This window comes from Coregonus lavaretus (assembly GCF_964263955.1).
Source record: "Coregonus lavaretus genome assembly, chromosome: 9".
NCBI lineage: Eukaryota > Metazoa > Chordata > Actinopteri > Salmoniformes > Salmonidae > Coregonus > Coregonus lavaretus.
The window spans coordinates 30,483,106-30,509,291 of record NC_139996.1 but is presented as its reverse complement, the minus strand read 5'-3'; the positions used below and the strand labels follow the sequence as shown (position 1 = coordinate 30,509,291).

Sequence of the window (26,186 nt, the reverse complement as noted above, 5' to 3'; positions counted from 1 at the left end):
CTGTTAACGGATTCAATATATTATTATTCCAGTCTTTTACCATTCTCATTGTCAGAGTTGACATGTTGTTTGCAGAGCACACAACCTATGCTACACTTGTGAGAAACACGTTTTGGTTTATTTCATTCCATTTACGAGTTTTGTCAATTTAGTCATTGTCTTTTGTTTGGGGGGCTACAATGTTGAGTAAGGATGCACACCTGATTACGCATAGAAGTAGGCCTATAGGCTACCTGGCCTGCGCGCAAATATAGGCATATAAATAAGTCCATTTCTCCTTTTCGATAACCAGGTCTACCTGATGAGCACTTATCCCTTGCGCAAAATAGCCTACAGCTGTGTCTGTGCCAGCTCACAGGCACGGGAAACTCTGAGGGCCCAGAATATTTTATACAATGTTGCAAGTTTGCTAGTGCTAGCTTCGGGCTGGACCCAAGTTGATAGTTGATACAATGTTTCATGTTAGTTGCAGACAGGCCATGCATAGCCAATGTGATTCATAGGATATTTATTTTCATCAGGATATTCTCTACCTGCAGGCTGCAATGTTTTTATTTGTTGGCTTTATGTAGGCTATTTTAACATAGTTGGCAATGGCAATAGAATTTACTTTTTAGGTTAGTATCATTTTCATTTCGATAGAATTTTGATTAACCACATGACAATGATTTTGAGATACGAAGACGTTATTATAAATTAAATGAAGCTGTTCCACGAAAATGTGCATATGAAAACCATAACTGGCATACAGATCGGTAGAAATGTTAAGATAAATTGGCATTTCACATGAGAAAGGTTGCCGACTCCTCGTGTAGCCTATTAATGGCAACTTCAGGAGAGTAATGTCAGAATCTGGGAAAGCCGGCAAGAGCGGGAGGAGAATGGTCGGGTCAGGTTAAGGTTTCTCTCTTCTGGTTATCTTGATCTCTGGCTCCCTCTTGAGTCATTTGTGTCGTATTTCATCAACCAGCATCAGACAAGTATATAGTTGATTTTATTAAAACACATAGGGTGTGTCTATGTATGGAAAAATACACGTTTAACATTTTCGACCAATCGATTGGCTGAAAGAACAGACGACTTTCGGTTGACCAATATTTTTTTGGGTCGGGGACAGCCCTAATAGCTAATTTTACGCAAAGAGAACAGGACAACAAAAATATGTCCCTTAAGGCCCTGCAAGTCTTTTAAATAGCAACATAGGCTATCAAACACTGACTCTTTCAAAAGGACAGTTATATAACATCCAGTCAAACTGTCGTTAATCAATCCATCCAGTGGCATTGTGAAGTTGTGGCAGCTAGGGCCAGGGGTCTAATTGATGTAATCTAGATGGGCACTAATGGATCCTGTAGCCTCAGTTCATCAGATAACAGTGTAAATCACAGGCCTCTGAGTGTGTGTGGAGGTAAGGCTACACTCACAGCCAGTGCCCAACTGACGGCTACATTTACATGGCACGGAATTGATTAAGTCGTGGTAAGACATTGGCTTATTATGTCCTTACGACCATAACAAGAGAACATAACAAGGGGGGTGGGGGGGTCTAGCCTCCTCTCCACACAGCACATCAAACAGCTATACACTGAGCTCCCATAAAATAATTTCCCACTGTCCTAATAACCATGTGACCTGACCTATATTGTTTTCCCACTAAAGAGAACTGCAGCAGGTTATATAAATGCAGCAAGCGACAGGCACATAAGGGAACTGGGTCTGTTCACTAGGCCAGGCCTGGAATAGCAGCCTGCCTGCCTGGGCTGCCTGGTCTCTGGAAATAAGCCTAGCATGTCGATGTCCTGACACACCATGACAGGGATTAGGCCTAAATTGGCCATTCGGGTAAAACAAGATAAATACCAGACTCAGCCACGACACTGGGATTTCCACCCCTCAGCTAAGGTGATCATATCTGGGCTCAGGTTCACCTTTGCACAATGATGTCCTAACCTGTATGTCTAACAGCGAACTACGGTGGTTAGCAAACAGATGACTTTCAGTGGATGTTCCTTCAGAGGCTAAAGCAGGCCAGGAAAAATAATTCCTGGAGCTGTAGTTCACCATGACAACAGGACTCCAAAACATTGTAACGTCATATGGCAAACCATACTCGTATCGTATACACTACATATAATGCTTCTGAATTTCACAAGTCTCGTCTTGCTGCAGCTGCGCCAAAGTCAAGTCATATACTGTGTGTGCATTACTTCATTGTTTGGAATCAGATGCTATGACCTCACATTAAAAGCATACATTATGCCAATGATTGTGCACTTTTTAATTCTGAGAGAGAATAAGAATCATGTGTTTGTGTTCATGAGGCATTGATTGTGTAAATGCAAGACATAAGTATGCCAAGACGATTTCATAACAATAGACCATTATTCTTGTTAAATCATATTTGGATGTTTGCTGCAGCCAACTAGCTGGAATAGCCTTAGAAACTGTATGAAATAGTCTTACTTGTAAACTCAATGAAATAGCCTTACTTTTTTCTCTAGCCAAGAGATCACTATACAGTATTTACTGAGACAATGGCATTGTATTTCTCTACCTGTTCGTTAAGATTTCCACACATTACAGCACATTGCCAATTGGCCAGCTCTGCCCTGCATTGTTAATAAGCCTACGTATTGGCAGGATCTCTTTTCTCACCTCATGTGGCAGCAAGTCAACATACTCAGGTGCCAATGGCTTATTACAATTTAAGGGTTAAATGAGTACGGACTAATGGCGGTGGGGCCTTATTCGGGATCCAATCCTCAGGGGAAACACAATCCATCTCTACAACTTTCTACATGCTCCCTTGGCCTCAGTGAGACCAGGCTTCTGGCTTAGTGCTGCTCAACATGTAACACTAGACCCTTTATAATTCTAAGCAAACCACATACAGTGATGAAGAGCAAGCAAGTTTATTTATCTTTCACTCTCTCTCTCTGAAGAACACACCATATCAATTACAGTCAGAGGCTGTACTGGTGGCATGGCTGGCATCCCGTCGTAAAATAACACATGGCTCGGGGAGTTTTCTAAAAAGCCGTTGCAATCCTTCTTCTTGCTAGTTAAATTACAGAGAAGGTCGCGGCGGGGGACTCCTGCACTGCTCCAAGTCGACGGCAGCAATTCTCCTGCCGTGTTTGTCAACATGGCTGCCTTGTGTAATTGGCATAATTGTCAGGTTAGAGCCGGGAACAAATGGGGCGTCCTCTTGGCGAGGGCGGGGCAGTGTCATTAAAGGGCCATGTTTGTGGAGGCGCTTCCGGGGACATATATACGAGCATGTTGGAAAGACAGCTCGCCTGATAAAATGGCTGCCTCTTATCTCTGCTATGCATATGAAAGGCTTATGCCTTCTCCATGACAGATTCTATGCCTCGTCACCGTGGGATTTGCCCAGATACATGAGAACAGAAGCAGTGAGAAAAAAACTATGTAGCGCATACATAGCCCCATCTTACCACTGTCAACATCCACATTGATGTGTGTGTGTGTGTGTGTGTGTGTGTGTATGAGTGTGTGTGTGAGTGTGTACGGAGGCTACTCTTAAAATACAGAGAGAGAGAGTTTTAACGAAATTCCCTCTAAAAACCTTTGTAGTTATATTCAGTGTATAACAAAAGATGTATTCTTTTTATCCTTTACTTTGCAGTGATTTAGACAGAATTGTCAGCACGGAGAACTTGGCAAACCAAGAACGAGCCTCAATTATCTCCATAATCTGTGGTGAATACTAGATATGATAATTATATAGTAAGTATAATTACCATGATGAGGTGTGCCATTCTGAAAGCTAATCACTTGTATCTTCACTGCTGGGTAGCATAGCATGCTTATTAATCTGTCAACACTCATAACGATGTTTGTTTGTTTTCTCCAATTGCTCTTTTACTCCCAAAATATACAAGATGGCTCTTTTGAGGTACAGCTGTATAATTTGTTGGTGCAGCAAAGGCATTTATCTATACATTTATTTTCAATTTGAGGTAAGCTGCAGTCATGAAAGCTAAATCACTAGCAGGGAGAAGATTATTATAATTACTTAGCAGCTGTCGCACATGAGGCATGAGCAGTGTGAGTACAAGATGTGTCAGAATATAGTTCAAGTAGCAAGGCAAACTTTATTTTGTTCAACTGTTCAATCTCCACACACTGAGGCCCAGGTATGGGTGTCTCAAACCAGTCTAGCCAACACAGCACTTCCTAGACATAAACAGGTATCTATAGGCTGCTGGGTATATAGAGAGCTCTTCTGAGGTCCTGAAAGACCAGCAAAGCTTTCCTCACAAATTGTTTGAATAATGAAAAAATACTTCCATAATTTAAGGAAGCCTTTACTTTGTGTCCCTCTGAGGCTTGAGGCTTCAACCAAAATATTGATCTTGGGATATACAGTGTACAGTACCAGATTGTGTAACACGACCTACAGTAAATGAGGCTTTCTTTCAATGGAACATGAACCAACTGACAGATAGAGAATGAGCATAAAGCCAGACTAATGTTGGCCAGTCCCTGATCATAAGGTCAGGTTTAGGCTACTAGCAGAATTAATGGGTGAAGGAAAGTAGTGAACGTCCAGAACTGGACTGTACTCCTCTTCAAAATGAAGACTATAACAAGGATTTTTCTAGGGCTGGGAATTGCCAGGGACCTCACGATACAATACTTTAACGATACTTACGTGCCGATTTGATATGTATTGCAATTCTCACGACTGTATATTTATTGCGATTTGATGTTCCAAACATATTGCTCACTATATGTCTGCTGCAGAAAGACAAGAGAGCATGAGAAAATGAGTTTTGATCAGTCATGGAAATAAAAGTGCTGAAAACATGTTGGCTCACTATTTAAAAAGAAGATTGGATGAAAAATCCCAGCGTTTTGGCGCAGGTACAGTCAACTAGCACTAGCTAATGCTACCTAGCAAGAACAAATCGATACTTGAGTCAAAGCATCGATATAATATCGTCTGAAATAATATTGTGATACGTAACTGTAAGGACTTTTTCCCCCATCACTAGATTTTTCCATCAAAGCTGTGTCTGAATTAGACCATAATGACAGCATGTCTGTGTCTGGGGCCATTTTCTTTAGTGCCCCAATTCCCCTGACAGCTCCGGGTTTATGGCTGCAGTGCCATCAGAGTGCTGAACGGGCCCTGGGACGCTCCTTCATTAGGGATTAAAGTGACCGACACCGTGTCCCCAATCATTACTGCTCCCCACAGAACGACATGGGGGAGACACTGGTAGGGCTTAGGCATGTACATCAATCACAGGCTCACATTAACCAAGCTCTCTGCTTAACAAACAGGTCCTTTCAACTTTCAATCTTCATTTGAAAGTAGCCATTTAAAGGAATTTTCAGCTTGGCTTCGATCGGCTTTCATCACAAGTGGCCTACAATGACTCAGTGAACCCAATTACAGAGTCAAGTCAAGTCGCAGGTGCTTCTCTCAACGTGGTGGAACAACTGAGGAGTGCTTCTCACCGGCTCCAGTCTGAGAGAACAGCCGTGATCTGAGCCTGAGCTATAAGCTCTCTCCCAATTCATGTTCTCCAACCAGTTTAGTCAGGGTGGTGAGTTTAGTAAAATATATACCATGCGTGACATTACCCTCTAGGAGCTGCATTTCTCAAATAAAGAAACTATTCTCACTCCGGCAGCTGCTGGCGTTTACCGACAGGAGTGCATTTAGTTGCCAGGAAATGAGGCTGTGCCGCTCCAAATCAAGATCAGATACATCTCCAGACCTTATCTCTGCTATCACACATTGTTTCTGCTCTTATCCACTGAGTTTCAGACCAGTGGAGCCACTGTCTCCTTGTGACCAGGCAGCAGATCCATTCTCTGATTCAGTGCCAGTTAAATGGCTTGTGATGGGTTGTAATAAACTGCAGAATAGGATGTTGGAACCGGTGGACCTTTGACCACAATACCCCCCATTTTCTAAAAAAAGTGACGACCCTCCCACACAGACTGTACTGTATGGAGCATTCCCATACAACACCACAGCATCTCTCCCACGCATATAGTATATTTTGCCAACCTGCCAAGAGCAGGGATAGCTCTCCCAAGGAGACCCATTGGTGAGGTTGCATTCACAAAACCTGACAGTTCTTCCACATCTACACACAAGCAACAAAGTGCAATGCAATGCATAATGCTGCTAAAAAATCCTGCCAGCTACATTAAGCTCTCATTCCACTTCCCATCAAAATCCCTCCTTTAACGCAGGAACAAAGTAGCTAGGCTCTAAGGAAACATTAAAGACAGACAGCTGTCAGTCACTGCTATTCTGACCACATATTCCCTATGTCAGAACCTGCAGGAAGGGAAAATGTGCAATATTCTGATAATAATATTCTGTGCACAGTAATGCAACTCAGGACACTTCCCTACTGGCCAGAAGGAGGGGAAATGAGAACAGGTAATTATCGAATGGCCTGAAGGCGAGAAATGATAGAAATTGCAGCGAGCGGGGATATTTAGCCCTGCTAATGAAGGCCCATGTTTAGGGAGCACCCAGGCAGAAGGGAGGAGGGGGAGGAGGAAAGGGAGCCTCACTGTGTCCAGACAGGAGGTAGGTCCTGATAAGACCCTGTTACAGAATGCGGTGGTCAGTCCCAGACCCAGCCTGCCTGTCTGTTTGTTTGTTTAGACTGGAGCTCACTGTCCCTTATACTGTATATGCCTTTATACCCATTCACACACTCAGCATTGCCTGAACACAGTGGAGGCTGCTGTGGGGAGGACAGCTCACAATAATGGCTGGAATGGAGTAAATGGAATGGCATTAAACACATGGAAACCATGTGTTTGATGTATTTGATACCATTCCACTAATTCCGCTCCAGTCATTGCCATGAGCCCGTTCTCCCCAATTAAGGTGCCACTAACCTCCTGTGCTGGAGTAATGGAGATTGGTTAACATTGGCTGTGAGGAGTGAAAGGAGGGGAAATGTATCTACAGTATAAGTCAATAATCAACATAATATTAGCTATACAAGTTAAATACATAATTATTATTAATATTCAGTAAATCTGATTAAAGTAAATTTCTCCATTGACTGTTGAACAGAGAGGTGGTTATCAAACTGATTTTGCTAAACATTTTAATGGATCTTATGGAAGTGAATACCATGTTCAGTCAAATTCATTGTCTTGTAGTCCACTTGCCACTTACAATGTTCAGTTTGAGTAATAGCATTGAGAAGTTGCTGTTAACATGCCTGTGAATGTTTTGGAGAGGCAGTCTGCCCGCCTGCCGGCCCGGTCCACTTAACCCCACTGAGAGGTCTCTATGGTCGCCCGTCTCTACAGCAGTACTTAAGCAGTGAAACATTTAAAGAGATTGCTTATTTTGTATATGCAGCACTTCCCCCTGACAAATATGAAATGTTAAACATGTCATTAGGATTCACACACATTCCCTTGCCAGACTTGCTCGCAGACATCAGAATTGCTACATTTGGTGATTAGCCCAAGAAGCAGAGCTGCTTGGTCTGTGAGGGAATTAATGGAAACAGGAGTCTGATTTGTCCAGATAACCTTGAACCCCCAAAGCCCAGCTTCCTGTGGATGTGTGCAGTTCAATCAGGCTCTTTTTATCATGTTAATCTGAGCCTCTCTCTGTCCGTCCATCCGTCCGCTGCAGCCTGCGTAATAGCCTAGCTACCTCTTACCTGCCTTTATTATGACCTACTATAACAGCCAATCAGAATCACAACCTGACTGCCACACATTGTCAGTAAGCCATTCACTTTTCCTGTAATGTAAAAGGAACCAATATAACAGAATGGTTTCAGAGAAAACAAAGTGCAACATACTTTTTCAGTACATCTCCTCTTCTAAATAATTCGCTCCAGCTGGAGATAAGGGATTGTGGACACATCGTCAGACAAGCTAAGGAATACAGCTCTTGACATGGCAGAGATGTGAAATTCCAAATTGGCCAGGGTAAGCAGTTCAGATTTGATAGTGATTTGACTGGACTGACTGGTCAGTCCTACAGTATAGGGCTGGTCATGGCTGATACATGTATATTCACAGACACAGGTGTCCTCTCAGCAGATAGCAAAACATTATATAGCAGTGGTGGCCCCCCCATTAGGGCATTAGGGGCGGCGCCCAACTTGTGATTGGTCCAAAAAATATTCAAACGTTTAAAAAATTGTTCGCTAAAAAACCCAATGTATACAAATAGTCCTAACGTTCTAGATGTAAAGGTTTCATTAATAGCAGTATGTTTCCAGTAATGCTACAGTATTGATGATGAGTAGAAGCTGAATGTGAGGCTGAGTTGTGTGTGTTCTGTTATAGGTCCATCATGAGAGCTGGCCTCCTGCTATTAAAATCATCCGATTGGAGATCTATCATTGGATGGGAGGGATGGAGCGACAGGAGTGGAGCGCTCACTGTTTCCTGTCACAGCCTCAGCTGTGCACAGACACTCTCCTCGCACACCGCCATCTTTCACCCAGCCTCACGCTTGCCCACCCACCGCGCCCGGCCAGCTCACGCCGCTGACAACACATCTATCTGCTCCCAATAGGACCCACCACCTCTGAGCAAGGGCTTCTTGCCTCTGAGGCCTGTTCAAAAGAGACACAAAAACCTAGCGGCTTCTCTCACATAGTGTACTGTAAGCACACACCACTGAGCAGGAACACACACGCACAACGTTCACTTTTCACATAATGCTTCATTTAAAATCAGGCTTTGATGATTTCTCTAGTAACACCTTGTCATGGCGCGCGGCTAGGCTTGAGGGAGGGTGATAATTGCATCCCTGTAGAATGGCTGGTTGACTGGGAGGATATGCTGAGCAGTAGGGATTTACCACACAGCACAGGTCCACTGCTTCCCTTTCTGCAAAACACTCACAATACCCAGGATGGGTATACACAAGGATGTAGTGTGTGTGTGTGTGTGTTCATTCTAGAATGTCTGTGTCTCTGTGTGTCTCTGTGTGTGTGTGTGTGTTCCATGCATAAGCACATAATTTAACAGGCTAATGAGTGAGCAGTATGTGTGACCACAGCTAAATGTGTTTCATGATGTTTTTCCCAACTGAAAATACCACCTCCAATATTTTAGCCTCTGGGCCTGATTTCACTCCAACCTGAAGATGCTGCATTTGTCTTCAAAAGGGAAGGGAGCGATGGATGGATGCAGCGGAACAGATTGATATGTTGGATGCTTGCTGGAATTATTAATGGCATGCTATGATCCCAAATGACCTTCAGGAAATATTCTTCTATCACAAGAGTACACAGTGAGCCCTCCACATCCATATTGTAGTTAGACAACAAACATGGGTTAAAGGAGAAACACTCAGCTGGCATTACTGTAACACTCAGCTGGCATTGCGCTCTTCCGTTTCGCTCAAAGGCGCTGCAGATATCCAATCACGTTAAACACAATCATATGTTCCAGGAATAGACTTGAGATTCATGCAGCGAACACACTAATTCCATTAAACCCAATTTGTTTCCTCTACAAAGGGAGCAATACACTGAAATTAATCTGCAGAAAGCCTTTCCTGTAGTTAAAAAGGGATATGCTTTTGTGACAGGAAAACTATTTTATGAGCATACATCTATAACATCCATAACATTTCTGTTGCAATGGCTAACATTCAGTGTACAATAAAACCTAACTCTCCCTGGATTGCCTTGAAGTGATACTGAAGTATTAATATAGACATACTGCATTTTCAGAGTTTCTCCAAAAGAGACAGTGAATAGATCATCCAAAACTGTATTTTACTCCATAATCTACAAATCATCTTAAACAATTTTCTACAAGTATGATACGGCACTGAACAGCAATACTACCAGGTAATTGTAACTGCAGTGCTGTAACTAACTGTATAAGTGAATGTTTTCCTTTACATGAGCACAATGGGGTTTGTTCAGTTCTTAGATTATATAGCAGATGGTTTTGAGGAAAGTGCAGCTTGTGTTTTTTTGGGGAACAATTTCATTTGTCCAGAAATATTTGACTATAAAACTTCTGCAGCCCTACTGTAGGTTGCTTGAGAATGTAATAGTGGTGGTAAAGCTTTGATAAAATACTGCATGTCTTTACAAAGCTACATCTGAGAGAGAAAATTATCAAACATATCTTCCCACAGTCTCACTCTCTTCAAGAGTATAAGTGAATCAATTATTTCAATGATTTCTTTCCATCCTACCCAGATGCTAATGAGATAAATAATATGAACAGAGACAATAGCCCAGTGTCTTTACTTAAGATTGCTCAAGCTTGGGAAAAAACAAATCCCTCATGTATAAATTATAATAATCCCAGAACCAGAGAATCAAGAAACAACATTTTCCACCTTTAGATCAAAGTAAAGCACCATCTAATCAATGCCCATAAAATGTGTCAAAGATCAAAACAGAGTTCTGATCCCTGCATTGCTCATTGAGCTGGTATCATATCCCAAAGACAGTACTTTGACACAGATCATCAGTCTGATCATTGTCTATGGTCTATTTCAGGGCCTTAGCCATGGTATACTGGCCATATACCACAAACCCCATAGGTACGTTACTGCTATTATAAACTAGTTAGCAAGGTAATTAGAAAAGTAAATATACAATTTCTTGTCATACCCGTGGTATACAGTCTGACAGACCACAGCTTTCAGACCACAAAAATAATTGTTTTAATTACGTTGATAACCAGTTTATGATAGCAAAAAGGCACCTCGGGGGTTTGTGGTATATGGCCAATGTACCATGGCTAAGGGCTTTATCCAATCCGCACTGCGTCGTGTCTAAGAACAGCCCTTAGCCATGGTATATTGGCAATATACCACACCCCTCGTGCCTTATTGCTTAAAAAAATAATATATATTTGTTCAGCACGTGACTCACCACTCAGATTATATTTTGAACCAGCAAGCCCAACAATTTGAGCACCCCTGGTCTATGTGATAGCATTCAGGTTAACCGCTAAAACAATGCATGTTGCTTTAACGGTAAGTAATGGTAGCAATTAAGAGGCCACCAAGGTTTCCAAAATATGCATTGGAATTTCATGTGATTGGATATTGCAAAAAAAAATCTAGCCGGCAGTTAAGCAAGAAAGCAAATAATCTCACACATGCAAACACAGCTCACAAATGAATTCATTTCTTCCTCTCAGACACAAACCACATGCCCCCTACCACGCGAGCAGCAGAAGCCAAGTGAACACATCCCTCTCTCGATGTCTCTCACGCACTCAATGACAAAAACACACAGGCCTCCCCCTACCCCCTCTGTTTGTGTCTTGGAGGCCGTCTGTGGTTAGGGCTCACACACAGAACATGTTGTGTCTCTCTCATCACAAAGGAAGCCGAGCACAGACGATAGGCATTTGTTCCGTGAGCACTGATGGTGTCTCATCTGCTCCTCTATTAACTTTAGTGTGGAGCACAGATATAGTCATCGCAACATAAGCTCTAAATTAGCTTTCAAGTGTGCAGGAATGTATGAATACATGAGTGCAGGAAGGTTCTCTAACGTGTGTGTGAGTGTGTGTGTTTCCTAGTGATCATCCAATATATTGCTCTGCTGAACAATACAATAGAATATACAGTGGGGGAAAAAAGTATTTAGTCAGCCACCAATTGTGCAAGTTCTCCCACTTAAAAAGATGAGAGAGGCCTGTAATTTTCATCATAGGTACACGTCAACTATGACAGACAAATTGAGAAAAAAAAATCCAGAAAATCACATTGTAGGATTTTTAATGAATTTATTTGCAAATTATGGTGGAAAATAAGTATTTGGTCACCTACAAACAAGCAAGATTTCTGGCTCTCACAGACCTGTAACTTCTTCTTTAAGAGGCTCCTCTGTCCTCCACTCGTTACCTGTATTAATGGCACCTGTTTGAACTTGTTATCAGTATAAAAGACACCTGTCCACATCCTCAAACAGTCACACTCCAAACTCCACTATGGCCAAGACCAAAGAGCTGTCAAAGGACACCAGAAACAAAATTGTAGACCTGCACCAGGCTGGGAAGACTGAATCTGCAATAGGTAAGCAGCTTGGTTTGAAGAAATCAACTGTGGGAGCAATTATTAGGAAATGGAAGACATACAAGACCACTGATAATCTCCCTCGATCTGGGGCTCCACGCAAGATCTCACCCCATGGGGTCAAAATTATCACAAGAACGGTGAGCAAAAATCCCAGAACCACACGGGGGGACCTAGTGAATGACCTGCAGAGAGCTGGGACCAAAGTAACAAAGCCTACCATCAGTAACACACTACGCCGCCAGGGACTCAAATCCTGCAGTGCCAGACGTGTCCCCCTGCTTAAGCCAGTACATGTCCAGGCCTGTCTGAAGTTTGCTAGAGTGCATTTGGATGATCCAGAAGAGGATTGGGAGAATGTCATATGGTCAGATGAAACCAAAATATAACTTTTTGGTAAAAACTCAACTCGTCGTGTTTGGAGGACAAAGAATGCTTGGTTGCAGCCAAAGAACACCATACCTACTGTGAAGCATGGGGGTGGAAACATCATGCTTTGGGGCTGTTTTTCTGCAAAGGGACCAGGATGACTGATCCGTGTAAAGGAAAGAATGAATGGGGCCATGTATCGTGAGATTTTGAGTGAAAACCTCCTTCCATCAGCAAGGGCATTGAAGATGAAACGTGGCTGGGTCTTTCAGCATGACAATGATCCCAAACACACCGCCCGGGCAACGAAGGAGTGGCTTCGTAAGAAGCATTTCAAGGTCCTGGAGTGGTCTAGCCAGTCTCCAGATCTCAACCCCATAGAAAATCTTTGGAGGGAGTTGAAAGTCCGTGTTGCCCAGCGACAGCCCCAAAACATCACTGCTCTAGAGGAGATCTGCATGGAGGAATGGGCCAAAATACCAGCAACAGTGTGTGAAAACCTTGTGAAGACTTACAGAAAACGTTTGACCTGTGTCATTGCCAACAAAGGGTATAAAACAAACTATTGAGAAACTTTTGTTATTGACCAAATACTTATTTTCCACCATAATTTGCAAATAAATTCATAAAAAATCCTACAATGTGATTTTCTGGATTTTTTTTCTCATTTTGTCTGTCATAGTTGACGTGTACCTATGATGAAAATTACAGGCCTCTCTCATCTTTTTAAGTGGGAGAACTTGCACAATTGGTGGCTGACTAAATACTTTTTTTCCCCACTGTACAAAACATATATTATATTGTATGTCTAGTGGATGACAGATGACGTAGTAAAATTGTGTGTAATGTACTTAACAGCGGGAAGTGATTAGAGTGCAGCAGTGGCCTGCACAGCTTTGATAATAATTGAGAACACTGTTTGGGCAAATTCCTCCTCAGTCCCCCTAAAGTCACACATGAAAGGCATTAACTAATACAGCCATCAGCGCAGGGGAAACAGAACCGAACCATGCAGCGCTCCACTCCCCTCCAACTATTGACAAAAACAAAACTTGAAGAAGGCAGCTGCTGATTTGTAACTTCGCGACAAACCCCTTCAAGCAAATAAAGCAGTCATGCCAGCTTTTCTGAAAGAAAGAAATCCATTAGTTTCACTGCTGCCAAGGTCAATTAAACAGCTGGAAAATTGTGCCTAATATAGAGTTAAAATAAAATTCTCTCCAAAAACAAGTTCTCTTGAGCAATTTATTTCAATTTATCTGATGCTTCTGTTCCCTGTATTGGTGTCTGGGAGCTCGGAAAATGAACGAAGAGCTTTTGTTCACATCAGGGATGAAGTTCATTTTGCTGCCCAAATTGGTCTCCTCCTATAAGAGGGTGATCATAAGCACATCCTGGGACTTTGAGCGAGGGGCTGTGCTGACGCTGCTGATGTTCGAGAGGGTGGGCCGGGCTGGGCTGCAGCAGCCGGGGACCCAGGCAGACAAGGACCTGCGCTCAGCACAGGGAGCGCTCTCATCAAATCAAATCACATTTTATTTGTCACATGCGCTGAATACAACAGGTGTAGACCTTACAGTGAAATGCTTACAAGCCCTTAACCAACAATGCAGTTTTAAGAAAAATAAGTTTTAAGTAAAAAATAGATAATTACAAAATAATTAAAGAGCAGCAGTAAAATAACAGTAGCGAGGCTATATACAGGGGGTACCGGTACAGAGTAAATGTGTGGGGGCACAGGTTAATCGAGGTAATTGAGGTAATAAAACTCAGCAAAAAAAGAAACGTCATTTCACTGTCAACTGCGTTTATTTTCAGCAAACTTAACATGTGTAAATATTTGTATGAACATAACAAGATTCAACAACTGAGACATAAACAAGTTCCACAGACATGTGACTAACAGAAACTGAATAATGTGTCCCTGAACAAAGGGGGGGGGGTCAAAATCAAAAGTAGTCAGTATCTGGTGTGGCCACCAGCTGCATTAAGTACTGCAGTGCATCTCCTCCTCATGGACTGCACCAGATTTGCCAGCTCTTGCTGTGAGATGTTACCCCACTCTTCCACCAAGCACCTGCAAGCCCTAGCCCTCACCCTCCGATCCAACAGGTCCCAGACGTGCTCAATGGGATTGAGATCCGGGCTCTTCACTGGCCATGGCAGAACACTGACATTCCTGTCTTGCAGGAAATCACACATAGAACGAGCAGTATGGCTGGTGGCATTGTCATGCTGGAGGGTCATGTCAGGATGAGCCTGCAGGAAGGGTACCACATGAGGGAGGAGGATGTCTTCCCTGTAACGCATAGCGTTGAGATTGCCTGCAATGACAACAAGCTCAGTCCGATAATGCTGTGACACACCGCCCCAGACCATGACGGACCCTCCACCTCCAAATCGATCCCGCTCCAGAGTACAGGCCTCGTTGTAACGCTCATTCCTTCGATGATAAACGCGAATCCGACCATCACCCCTGGTGAGACAAAACCGCGACTCGTCAGTGAAGAGGACTTTTTGCCAGTCCTGTCTGGTCCAGCGACGGTAGGTTTGTGCCCATAGGTGACGTTGTTGCCGGTGATGTCTGGTGAGGACCTGCCTTACAACAGGCCTACAAGCCTTCAGTCCAGCCTCGCTCAGCCTACTGCGGACAGTCTGAGCACTGATGGAGGGATTGTGTAATGCAAATAGTCCGGGTAGCCGTTTGATTAGCTGTTCAGGAGTCTTATGGCTTGGGGGTAGAAGCTCTTAAGAAGCCTTTTGGACCTAGACTTGGCGCTCCGGTAGTCGCTTGCCGTGCGGTAGCAGAGAGAACTGTCTATGACTAGGGCGGCTGGAGTCTTTGACCATTTTGACCATCCTCTGACACCACCTGGTATAGAGGTCCTGGATGGCAGGAAGCTTGGCCCCAGTGATGTACTGGGCCATACGCACTACCCTCTGTAGTGCCTTGCGGTCGGAGGCTGAGCAGTTGCCATACCAGGCAGTAATGCAACCAGTCAGGATGCTCTCGATGGTGCAGCTGTATAACTTTTTGAGGATCTGAGGACCCATGCCAAATCTTTTCCGTCTCCTGAGGCGGAATAGGCTTTGTCGTGCCCTCTTCACAACTGTCTTGGTGTGTTTGGACCATGATAGTTTGTTGGTGATGTGTACACCAAGGAACTTGAAGCTCTCAACCTACTCTACTACAGCCCCGTCGATGAGAATGGGGGCGTGCTCAGTCCTCTTTTTCCTGTAGTCCACAGTCATCTCCAGGAACAAGGAGAGCCCAGGGGAACAAATACAACTGCACCCCCCTAAAAAACGATTTCAAACAACAACAACAAAACAACAACCCAAAAAGCCTCTTGAGCCAGTGCTGGGTGATTGCCAGCTGCACTCCAGATTACCAGGCTCTGCGAGAGCCTTTTTGCAATCTCTCTGAGATGTAGCATCTCCAGCTCCTTACATTAATCAGTTCAGTTGGAGAGGAATGGATTGCGACATGCAAACCGCTCAGCACGACAGGAATGAACTCATAATCAGCAATCAGATCTTCTATGTTGCCGGTGGGGGGGGGGGGGGGGGGGGGTCAACTCAGAAAGGTCAAGGGCCTCTCCACTGCCAGCCAACCACAACCCACCCTCTCTCTCTCCTTCCCTCCCTCCCACACATTGGACCTGTCTGAATACCCATACTAGCGTACTACATACTTAAACTGCATAGTAGGTACTCATCGTCGCATACTATTTATGACATAATGTTTAGTAAAAAGTATGCAGTATGCCATGGCCGTAACGTACTACTTTGCTACAGCTTTGCATATATAAACCGGAAAAGGATCGTCTGTAGCCCCACCCAGTGACCCTTCACTAACACCAGAGTTTTATTGTTTTGGGCCAACGTTAGCTATTTAGCTAAAGTAAAGGCACGACAGGCTGCAAAAAACGATTAAATAGTCATGACAATTTTAAGGACAACAAAAACCTACTTATATTTCAACACTGCAGGAGACTCTTTGCTCATCTTCTTTGCCATCATAAATTGTTTTTTTGTTTACTTTCAGAGAACTATCAAATCTCAAAGCACTCCTTTTATCCGGTTCGAATGCACTGTGGGTGTGAAATTCCCTAAAAGTTTACAATTCATTCATACTACATGAGAAGCCGAAATGAGTATGACATCCGGGCATTTAAAGCACCATTTTTTTTTTTTTAATGGCACATACTATAAAACGGCTTACTATTTAGGATGCTAGTATGGGTATTCGGACACAACCACTGTCTCTGTGCGATTCCTTCTGTGTTGGCCACACTGCTCCACTCACTGTATAGTAGAGTAACTCAAGGCAAAAACACTGGAATGTTTGTTTGATGTCATTTTAAGTTAACCAAAAAAATCTGTGAGGTCAAAATATCTATTTACATCACACTGGTTTGAATATAATGGGCTAATTTACAAATAGAAAAAAAAGGAGCCAATAAATTATTGGCTTGGATAAAGAGGTATTTTTTCAATAGCATTATGCTCCTGAATATGCTATGTCCTGTGTTTTCAAACTAAGTTCATTACACTGCATAGCATATTTTAAATCCTTTCATCTTGTACTGAAGCAGCATTTACTTTATTTCTAACAAATATATGTGCATAAAAATCTAATATAAGTGGTCTGTTACAACAAGGCTGTTTTCCATTGTTATTTATGATGATCATAAGATGCATCTCACACAGCTTAGTTTGGAGAAGTCGTTCATAAAGCCCGTAACCTTGAGAGATACTATCACTCTGAGGCCCGCATGGGGCTCTATGAGGCATTCCTCCATTATCTGCTCCATTCTGCTGTGTAGTGGCAACACATGACCAGAGTCAGGACAGAGGCTCTCAGATGGGGAGGGCCCACAGGTCACAGTTTCATCCTGTTTCTTTCCATTACCTGCATGTGATGTGAAGTACCCCGCTGGGACAGCACCCCCTAGTGCTGCGGAGTACTACTCCACCTGAGTGGTTGTGTTTCTCTACAGGCTGAAGGACATGCAGGTGCCTGATCAGAGCTAAATGATGCCATTCCACAAGTAGCCCCCCTGAAGGCCTCTGCAGGGACATCTAATCAAACTGCTCACTCAGTTCCCTCCCTTTTGTAATCACGTTGTGTCACGGTATGCCTGTTGCGACGATCTTTGTTCAATTGTTTTTTTCCTGCCTGTTCCCTGATTTCATCAACATTCTAGTCACTACTCATTTATCATCCCTCATTCCCTCCCTGGATCCATGTATGAGCTATAGCAGTTCTCCATGGAGAGGAGATGCATGCCCCAGCATGTCCCACCTCTAACCTCTGGCATGAGGTACCCCTGCTCCCCTTATCAGGGTAATCTACTATAGCTAGCTGTAACATGCACGTAACACAACGTAACATAACTGTGCTGAGTAGAACAGGGTGGTGTCAGCTCCAGTCAGAAGGGCCTTACTTATGCCACTCTTAGGTCAATTACAGCAGAGAACCACTCTACTTTCATCAGCCAACCCTTGACAGGTAAGGGTGAAAGCCCACAAACAACTGCTTCTCTTCTAGCCTGCCACTTCACACTTACCTAGCGCACAGATTTGATTACAGCTGAGAACTCAGCAGCTTGGCTTGTCAGAGAAAAGCAGTTCAACAGTGGGGTGAGGGGAGGGGATGACACCGACCTGCTGGAGCTGGGGATAAGATACAGTGCCTTCAAAAAGTATTGAGACCCCTTGACTTATTGCACATTTAGTTGTGTTACAGCCTGAATTCAAAATGGATTAAATATGTACACCCTTTTGCTATGACACTCCAAATTGAGCTCAGGTGCATCCACTTTTCTTTGATCATCCTTGAGATGTCACTACAACTTCATTGGAGACCATCTTTGGCCAATTCAATTGTTTGGACATGATTTCGAAAGAAACACACCTACAGTATAAAAGCTCCCACAGTTGACAGTGTATGTCAGAGCAGAAACTATATCATGAAGCCCAAGGAATTGTCCGGAATAGAATTGTGACGAGGCATATATCTGGGGAAGGGTATAAAACAATTTCTAGTGTTGAACGTTTCCAAGAGCACAGTGGTCTCCATCAATGGGAATTGGAAAAAATATGGAACTACCCAGACTCTGCCTAGAGCTGGCCGTCCAACCAAACTGAGCAACCGGGAAAGAAGGACCTTGGTCAGGGAGGTGACAAAGAACCCAATGACCACTCTGACAGAACTGCAGAGTTCCTTGGCTGAGATGGGAGAACAGTCTCTACAGCATTTCACCAATTTGGGCTTTATGGGAGAGTGGCCAGACGGAAGCCACACCTGAGAAAAAGGCAAGACAGCACGCCTGGAGTTTGCAAAAAGGCACGTGAAAGACTCTGAGAGCATAAGGCAAAAGATTATGTGGTCTGATGAGAGAAAAATTGAACTCTTTGGCCAGAATGCAAAGAGCTATGTCTGGAGAAAACCAGGCACAGCTCATCACCCGTCTAACACCACCCCTGGTCCTGTGTGGCTCAGTTGGTAGAGCATTGCGCTTGCAACGCCAGGGTTGTAGGTTCGCTTCCCACAGGGGACAAGTATGAAAAATGTATCCACTCTCTACTGTAAGTCGCTCTGGATAAGAGTGTCTGCAAAATGACTCAAATGTAAATGTAAAACTTGAAGCATGGTGGTGGCAGCATCATGCTATGGGGATGCTGTTCAGGGACTGGGAGACTGGTAAGGCTAGAGGGATCAATGAATGGAGCCAATTACAGGCAAAATCCTTGATGAGAACCTGCTTCAGAGTGCAAATGACCTTAGACTGGGGTGAAGATTTACTTTCTAACAGGACAATGACCCCCAGGCATACAGCCAAAGCAGCGCTGGAATGGCTTCAGAACAAGAATGTGAAAGTCCTTGAGTGGCCCAGACTTGAATCCCATTGAAAATCTGTGGAAAGACTTGAAGATTGCTGTTCACCAAAATATGCAAGGAAGAATGGGAGAAAATCCCCAAATCCAGATGTGCAAAGCTGATACAGACATACCCAAGACGACTCAAAGCTGTATTCACCGCCAAAGGTGCTTCTACAAAGTATTGACTCTGGGGTGTGAATCCGTATGTAAATTTGATATTTCATATTGAATAAATTTGCAAAAATTTCTAAAAACATATTTTCACTTTGTAATTATGGGGTATTGTGTGTAGATGGGTGAGAAACAAATCTATTTAATCAATTTTGAATTCAGTCTGTAAGACAACAAAATGTGGAATAAGTCATGAAAACTTTCTGAAGGAACTGTATCTGTCATTGAGGAAGAGAGACTAGAGAGGTTTGTCTCTGGCCTTCTTTAATGGGCTTTATTTACTGCAGCATTAGAGAGGAGCACAAAGGTAGCTAGCAGGGGAAACAGCAAGGCTGAACAGAGCAGGAGGCTCTGGGGAGAGATGTATTAACTCTATCTCTCTCGAGTGCCTCACCTATACATCTGTATCCCCCCATCTCTCCGTCTCCCTCCCCCCTCTCTCTCAAAGCAGCCCCGGTGCCAACACCTCTCTCCTTATGTGTCTTTATTTCTCAGTATTTGAGTCAGACAAAACGCAAAATCAATAATGCTTTTTCTCCCCCATTTCCTCTTTGATGCAACTTCAAAAGGCCAGTGGACAGCCCTCTAGAGACCTGTGGAGAAAAAAGGCAATGCTACAAGACACGCACAGAATAAAAGTACTCCGAAAATCTTTCCCCTCTTCAATCTGTTAAATCGCTTTTAACTTCTAGGACCCGGCAGGATGAGCTTGGGAGGACACTGCAGGTGCAGGAGAGTGCAAGCAAAGACGCACAGAGAAACACACCATGGATATAATATCAGATCGATAACATACAGTATAGAACATAAAATGACATTGTGTTGAAATGATATCCATTGTGAAAATGTATGCATATCATGGAAATGGTGTGATTCACATCCAGACAACAGGTCAATGGATACTGAGTCTACAGATTAATACTGATGCTGCATACAGAGCTGTCTCTATCCAAAGGCCCTTTGAAGACTGACAGCAACAGTGTAGAGTATGCTGGTCTATGAAAACCTAATCTAATTGGTTAGAAGAAACAGGTCTGACCTCCCAGAGTTCCTGTTCCTGCTCCCGCCCCCCTCTCTCTCTCTCTCTCTCTCTCTCTCTCTCTCTGAAAATGACCCCTTACGTTAGAGCTATCTGCTCAGCAGGGAACTGTAAAATCAGAAATGGGGTAATACTGTACTTCATGAGCCACTGTGTTTGTATGAGACCACACCGTGATTAAAAATAAGGCAGGAGAGTGTGATCTGATATAACCTCAAATCAGTGAGTGAGTTAATCTGTCTGGAGTGTGAGGTGTGACTAGCAACCAGTTGCATTGCCAAACTGTCAGGTATCCTCAAGTGCTAGAGTGGAGGCCTGGGCATATCATGGCACAGTATAGCCGTAGCCACAGCCATAGCATACGGCAGGGTACAGGGTACAGGGTACAGGGTACAGGGTACAGGGAAGGAGCATCAGTGCTGGGTTCTGCCCTGTGTTAGGCTCAATCTCCTTCCTGCAGTCTCCTCTATCACTCCAGACTGCACGTCCCTGTCCTCGGAGCCTCTGTGGAGCTAAATCAAAAATCCATGCTCTCAATGGGCAATCAATATCTCATTAACCAGTCCATCCACATGCGGCCAGGCAGCCAGGACGTGCGTCGGTCAGTCGGTCGGTCTCACAGACAGCGGCACAGTCGGTCGGTCGGTCAGTCGGTCGCATTCCAGACAGCGGCACACCTCACTCTTTAATAACCTGTGGAAATGCCACTCCACGTCCTTACCCAAGGCATTGTGCAGGGAGAGATCTGAGCATTCATGGCTCCTAAACACACCACATCTCTGTGTAAGAGACGGCTGTTAGCTTACTCTCTACTCTTACATTGCCATTAGTAATAATGGATGGTTGGATGGGCTCTGAGAATACGAAATCGAACTCAAAATATTTTCATAAACACATAGGCGATTTAATATATGAAGATTAAAACAGATGAGGAAAATTATACTATAAAAGGAGATTATACTATAAAAGGAGATTATGTTTTGAGAAAATTCTTATTTAGATTAGAAGAAAAAAATTATAGGATTAGATTTTTAAATTATGATCAGTGTGACTCTTGTTCTTCCTAACCTGAGCTGGGATGTGGGAACCCTGCAGCATGCGGGCGCTAGTCAAGAGCACTTCACCCGCTTGCTGATAGGAAGAGACAAAGAGCACCAAAGCTACAGCAAATATTTACTGGCTTGTTAATATAGCTGTACGTTGTCTCCATCCCCTGAACATTGTTTACAGTCTAGTAGACACTCGTGGTAAATCACATTTTGATGCACTGTCTGTATGCAAAACAGAAGCTTCGTATTCATATCTTGATGAAGGGTTAATTATAATGTAGATGAAACACACTATTTTTTTCTGTCTTTTGGTACATCAAAGGTCTTTAATTATGTAATTAATATTTTGAATTTTCATCTTAATTGTGCTGAGTAGGCTGGCTAATTTGCATGGGGTAATGAGAGGGATGTTTCCATTACAGGTAATTAGGTACTTGCGAGGCAGTGGTGTGGCTGTGCGACTGTGAAGAGAAAGACAGAGAGAGAAAGACAGAGAGAGAGAGAGACAGAGACAGAGACAGAGAGAGAGAGAGAGAGAGAGAGAGACAGAGACAGAGACAGAGAGAGAGAGAGAGAGAGAGAGAGAGAGAAAGACAGAGACAGAGAGAGAGAGAGAGAGAGAGAGAGAGAGAGAGAGAGAGAGAGAGAGAGAGAGAGAGAGAGAGAGACCACGACCATAGCTCTGTTGAAAGGTAGTGACATATAAAACACAATCTGTTGTAAAAATACATATCAATACACAACTCCTCTGGGTGATTAAATGCCAGCACAACTCCTAATAGTGTGCTCTAAAATATGGAGTATCGCTATATTGTGAAATAACATTTTACACATGAATTTATTCCACATTAAAACTATTAATATGAATATCACAAAAGTACCCTTTTCGGTTTTGTTCATTTTTAGACATATTGTTTTAAACAATATACTCTACAAGTACATCACATTTGCAGAGTGGGCTCTCTACTTCTTTTAAAGTTATGATCAGTTTTATGAGCACCACCAACACAGTTAATGGGAAAACGGATTCAAAGGGAACTCCCTCTGCTGTTGATCTGCTGAATGTGCAATCTTACAGGAGGGCTGTGATTGGTTAATGATCTATGTATAAAATTTATAATTTGTATAATTTCTTCCAAAGTAGCAGAGAGCCCACTCTGGAAATGTGATGTGTTTGAAGAGTATATTTTTCCAAACAATGTATGTGAAAAATTGTATTTCAGAATATAGACATACTCCACAGTATAAGGAGTATAATGGCACCAAGATGTTGTCTGTACCATACTGTTCACAGATCATATGGTCTTACAGGAGACATGTACTGTATAGGTCTAAAAAGGGCCTAAAATGACTACTTTCATCATGATAAAAAATATATATATATATATATTTAAAGAATGTTAAACATCCTTCCTCCAAATTAGGTTTTTAATGTGAGAATTGCCAGAACAATTGGTGATACCCAAAATATTTTCGGGCCATGCTGGCATGGAATCGCCCCTCTGTCTTTGCCATCATACAAGTATCTATTTGGAAAAGCTTCAAATCCTCAAAAAATCTATTCCAGCTCATTTATGTATTGTGATGAGATGAATTTAACTGAATAATGACACTATTGATTTATGGATTCATTGCAGACCTGCCCTTATACAGTAATAAATACATCTTGATTCAATGCAGACCTGCCCTTATACAGTAATAAATACATCTTCATTCAATGCAGACCTGCACTTATACAGTAATAAATACATCTTGAAAAATAACGGAAATTGCATCTGGAATAGAAACGGGAAAGACATGTTTGATTTTGGACAGTCACCAATAAATAAATATATATTTCTACATTTTCCATATTCAAAATAAAAGTCTATATAAAAGGGCATTGGGTTAGAGAGCTGATCTTTCAAATCTGCCTCAGTGTCACAAAATGTCACTCTCCCACAATTTCACACAATTCTCACACATCACTGTCAACTATGTAATCTCACTCTATCACAGGACTTTCACACATTGTGATCAAGTGCGCATTCAAAGTGCGTGTTCAAAACTTCACACAACTCTCCCTCTCGGTACAGAGGTGGTCAAGATAATATTCTCAAAATTCTCAAGTCTCAGTTTATTACATGTCTATAAATATTAAATAAGAATGCAGTGAAAAATGCAAAAATGTTTCCACACAATATATGTATTAGACATGCAGTAAGTGGTGAGGATGTAGCATCTAACACACAATGACAGCTGCCTGAGCTTCACAGTGACTATTTTCTGTGTGTGTGTGTGTGTGTGTGTGTGTGTGTGTGTGTGTGTGTGTGTGTGTGTGTGTGTGTGTGTGTGTGTGTGTGTGTGTGTGTAAGAGCACATAATGCTTGGGTATGCATATGTGTATATGCAAGAATGAGTGTGTATTTGTGTGTGTGTGTGTGTGAATGGATGTGAATGCATTGTTCGTGGCCCAAAGGGGTTGGTGATGGTCTGTGTGTGTGTGTGTGTGTGCATGTGTACTTGTGCATGCGTGTGTGTGACTGTATGATGGTGGGGGTGGGAGAACTGGGATTAAGCATGCAAGATCACGACACTGAGACTGGGAGGAGGACCCAGCCTTGCTCCCATGGCCATGCTTGTATACCCAACTACCAAAAAATAGGTCAGTGGAACACAAGACACAGACACACACCAGTATCAACTCAAAGAATCCTAGTCTACCAGTCGCGACCAGCCAGTGCCTTGTTGCCCCGTCTGCAAGCCACGTTCAACACTGCCAGTCTGCCATGCAACACTCCCCTCCGAACAGAGAGACACGTCCTCTGGACATGAACAACATAATTAATAGCCAGGAGAAATAACTGCTAAAGGGACCCCTGAACCCCCCCTGAACCCCCTCATCTTCCCCCCTTGATACCCCAGGACCCCCCGTCCCGTCCGTCCGTCCTCTCCCCTCGTCCACCCCCCTACGTCTACCCCCCAAAACTTGGAATTGTCGCAATAGCTCGAGGGTTGTATTTCTCATCAGAAAGAGATCAGTGCTATAGTATGACCACACTGGCTCTAATTTATTAAACAGACACCAGCACAGAGAAAGCAGATATAACAGATACCATGAGAGTAACAAGTCCCATTACACACATCTTATCATCTGTTTTCGACAAATAACTTCCCTCCATAATAAAAATAATAGAACCAGAGAAAGCAGATATAACAGATACCATGAGAGTAACAGTCCCATTACACACATCTTATCATCTGTTTTCGAATTTCTAACTTGATTTCCTCCCAGAATAGAAAAAATAAATAGCACAAAAAAAAGAAACATTTCGACAGCTCTCTCTCTCTCTCTCTCTCTCTCTCTCTCTCTCTCTCTCTCTCTCTCTCTCTCTCTCTCTCTCTCTCTCTCTCTCTCTCTCTCTCTCTCTCTCTCTCTCTCTCTCTCTCTCTCTCTCTCTCTCTCTCTCTCTCTCTCTCTCTCTCTCTCTCTCTCTCTCTCTCTCTCTCTCTCTCTCTCTCTCTGAAATGGAGAGTTGGCAGGCAGTGAATAGAGAGAAGCTTCACTTCCCTACTTGTTACTCTGGCTGCCTATTGCACCGTGGAAACAGCATGCATGCATTCTGCTCTTACCTTTCATAGCTGAAATCACAAAATACATCATTAAGCTCCGAGTCCATAAGAGAGCACTATCACCAGCGCAAAGCCCTCCACTGCTGTCTCAGCAGCAGCTGGCCAGCACAGCTCTGTCTCTCAGCCTCCGAGCATGACCACATGAGAATCCATGTGACTGTGACATCAGCACTCATGTCCGCCTGTTCCCCGCCCCCTGCCTTTGATTGGCACAGAAGGCAGCCAGTGGGGGCGCTGAGAGCTCAGGCACTGATTGCAGTGCTGAGGCTTGTCTGAGGGCTCGCTAGACACAGCACACTTTCACTATCTTGTCTTGCTGATCGTTTAGTGCCAGGATAAAGTCATAACAGTAGCTCTGCCAGAAACAAAAATTCCATTCCCTTTTCCTCTGCTTTCATAGTGTGAAGAAAATAGGAAAACTAAGGCATGAGAAGGAAAAAGTTAAAGAGAGACTGGACTAGAGAGAAAAGGGAAGATAAATAAAATAAGTAGATGAATACATTCAATGAGAGAATGAGGGAAGGAGATAATATAGAAAACAGAGAGCAAAGGGGAGAGAATATAGAGAGAGGCTGTCTAATTCCCTGTGGCTCAGTGATAGTAGAAGTCCTCTCTTCCTCTTCTCTAGATATTATTACTCATTCTGCCTCCAGATGTCTGCCTCCAGAGCAGCGGTGGGGCCTTACAGAGCCCAGACAGACGAGTAGAGGTTCAGCCCCATCCCCTGACCTCTCCACAGGACTCACACACCTCTCACCTCCTCTCCCCCTCTCCCATGGCTCACACGCAAGCTCTGGCAGGTGAGAAAGGGGAGATAGTGACGAAAGGGTTTGGCTGATCCCCTCTACCCCACAGTGACTGGCGGATGAGTTTCTCTCTATTGTTTTCTCTCGCCCTCTCTCTCTCTATCGTTTTCTCTGTCATTTTCTCCCGCCCTCTCTCTCGCTCTCTCTCTCTCTCTCTCGCTCATATGATAATCTGTTCAGACGCCTTACCAGCTGGCACTATCTGATACAAT

At 43.3% G+C, this 26,186-nt stretch overlaps 1 protein-coding gene across 1 annotated transcript in view; it reads right to left on the bottom strand.

Moving 5' to 3' along the window:
- LOC311134695 (nuclear receptor ROR-alpha A) overlaps window positions 1-25,297 on the bottom strand; it is a 59,013-nt gene extending 33,716 nt beyond the window's left edge. Inside the window, exon 1 of the mRNA XM_084168452.1 lies at window positions 25,169-25,297. Within this exon, the coding sequence (XP_084024578.1) occupies window positions 25,169-25,199 (31 nt within the window). The 5' untranslated portion in view covers window positions 25,200-25,297. The remainder of the gene's footprint in view (window positions 1-25,168) is intronic.
- Window positions 25,298-26,186: the final 889 nt, after the last annotated feature.